Source organism: Otolemur garnettii, unplaced genomic scaffold, assembly GCF_000181295.1.
Source record: "Otolemur garnettii isolate 467f Iridium unplaced genomic scaffold, OtoGar3 scaffold00054, whole genome shotgun sequence".
NCBI classification, from domain to species: Eukaryota; Metazoa; Chordata; class Mammalia; order Primates; family Galagidae; genus Otolemur; species Otolemur garnettii.
This window is the reverse complement of record NW_003852449.1, coordinates 4,376,511-4,378,908: the sequence shown is the minus strand read 5'-3', so window position 1 is coordinate 4,378,908 and position 2,398 is coordinate 4,376,511. Positions and strand designations below refer to the sequence as shown.

Sequence of the window (2,398 nt, the reverse complement as noted above, 5' to 3'; positions counted from 1 at the left end):
CACAGAGACTTAGCAAATGTGAGAAGCCACAGAATTCCTCTGTTTAATTTGTGTTGGAGGTGCTTTAAACTTGAGAATGGTTCACTGCAGGTCTCAGGGAACCAGCATGAAGAGCTGCAGAATGTTCGGAAACACATCCATTCCTGCTTCACCAACATTTCCTGTTTTCTGCTACCTCATCCGGGCTTGAAAGTAGCTACCAATCCAAACTTTGATGGGAAACTGAAAGGTTTGTCGTCTTTTAATGAATATATTTACGTCACTTAGTCTGATTATAAAAGTGTCCTTTTATCCGCTGGGTTACGGCTGATAGATTAGTTATTTACTGATATGAGACTGGGGATTAGAAGTTGTCTGGGGAATTAGGACTCCGGGCCGGTCCTGGGGCTGGGCCTGCCGGGACTGTGTGTGCTGCCCGGGAAAACGTCAGATCCTGCCTTCACCCTGGACAGTCACCCTCACCCTCTGTGCACTGAAATGTTTCTGAATATCTTTACACTTAATTTTTCTTATCCACATTAAAGGAGAAAACTAGGTGTCTATGGTATTGGAATGTTGTATTAAGTTATCTAAATAGAGATTCAAAGAAACGTTGCATAGTACTGAATCCAGGTCTTTAAATTGGCAGCATTGCTAAAAATGAAATCCTCTCTGGATAAAAAAAAAAAAGCTATAAAGTTTTTCAGGTAACACTACCTATAATATGTAATTATCTCTTTAACAAAGGCTTGACTGTTACCTGATTAAAAAATAAAAAAATTCCAGACTTGGTGGCTCACACCTGTAATCCCAGCACTGTGGGAGGCTGAGGAGGGAGAATTGCTTGAGACTTGGCTGAGCGAGAGTAAGACCCTAACTCCTAAAAAAATGAAATAACCCAGGCGGTGCCACAGGGAGCGCCTGTAATCCCAGCAGCTTCTGGAGGCTGAGGCAGCAGGATGCCCACAGCCGGAGTCTGAGGTTGCAGTGAGCTGTGACACTGTGACGCCATTGCACTCTGCTCAGGGCATAGGGCGGGACTCTGTTTTAACAAAAAGAAAAAGAAAAGGTGGGGGTGGAGGTGGGTGTTGGGGAGACAGAAGTCAGTCTTCCTGATAGACAGCCACCAGCTCCTTGGCCGTATACTTTGTAGTTAAGCATACAAGGGGGTACAAAGGACGAGGCAAAGACACTTCTGACTTTGGCGTTGGACATACCACTTGTGTTTAATTTCCTGTGGCCTTTCTGGATTGTACCAGGAGTAAGACTGGGACATTACAAGCTTTTTAGCACAACTGTTGTCAGAGGGCTTTAAAATTACATTTTAAGAAGGATACCATAACCTGTATCCAGTTTTATGAAATACAAATTTGAAAAGCAAGTTATTTTTTTCCCTTGTTCCATCGCATTTACTCTTAGATATCTTACATGATATTTAACTTTGGCAGTTAGTACCATAAATAGAGCCCCACATTTCTCAAATTGCTTTTATACACATTTTACGTGCTCTTACCTTTATGCCACCCAACAGATAGCAGTGCGTACAAATGGATGCCAGGATCCTATGATTTCACTGACATACTTAACGAATTCCAGCCCACAGTGGAAACACAGATATCTTGATGTTGTGCAACGACCCAGTGGCTTCAATGTGTTTTGAATAAATTATGTAAAGAGAGGGTTTCCACAAAGCCTTTCTTTCTTCTCTGGAACTAGGAGCCATAAACAGGCAGAGGAAGGGCGGGCCTTCAACAAGTGTTCTTTATTGGGATAAAACGCACTCTGGCTTGTTCCGTTACTGTAATATACAGCCACCGTTCTTAAATTAACTGGTACATTTTGCAAAGAAAAAGCTCAGGGGCAGGGGAGTTTAAGAAAAATTATGCAAATATAGAATCCCACTTTTCAACAGATATTCTCCATCAACTTTTATTCACAGTCCACACATAGATTGACCTACAGCAAGTTGGTTTACAACTACCTAAGTAAGTAGGTAAGTAAGTTTACCAAAGCAGCTAGCCCCCGAGAAAGAAAAGTGAGAGGCAACTTCGGTTCCCATAAAAGTTCCATTTTAATGAAACTGCTAAATTCCTCTGGTGTGCGGAAATGGAACCTCAGTGTCTCCTTGAGCAGTTTTGCACATCTGCTGTCTGCGTTATCCTTCCGTCCCAGCCCGAGTCTTACATTTGGTGCGATTTCTCTGTGGGATGTCATGTCAGCTCTCCGTGCCATTCTCCAGAGGGCTGGCATCAGAGAGGTTGCCTCTGGGGAAGAAATGTCTCTGAATAAACAGCTGTGCAAAAATTGTTCTTGGATAACTGTTTCTCGCACACTCTTTCACACACTTATAGACAGGACTTTGTAGCTCATTATCAATATAATAATTATTATAATAACTACTTTTTATGGTCCATCACAG

General features: G+C 42.2%; 1 protein-coding gene across 3 annotated transcripts in view; it reads left to right on the top strand.

Moving 5' to 3' along the window:
* The window catches only part of ATL1 (atlastin GTPase 1), a 75,485-nt gene that overhangs the window by 58,855 nt on the left and 14,232 nt on the right, over positions 1-2,398 (top strand). For all 3 annotated transcript variants that reach the window (XM_003792152.1, XM_003792153.1, XM_003792151.2), the window contains one exon: positions 91-229. In XM_003792152.1, the coding sequence (XP_003792200.1) occupies positions 91-229 (139 nt within the window). The remainder of the gene's footprint in view (positions 1-90; positions 230-2,398) is intronic.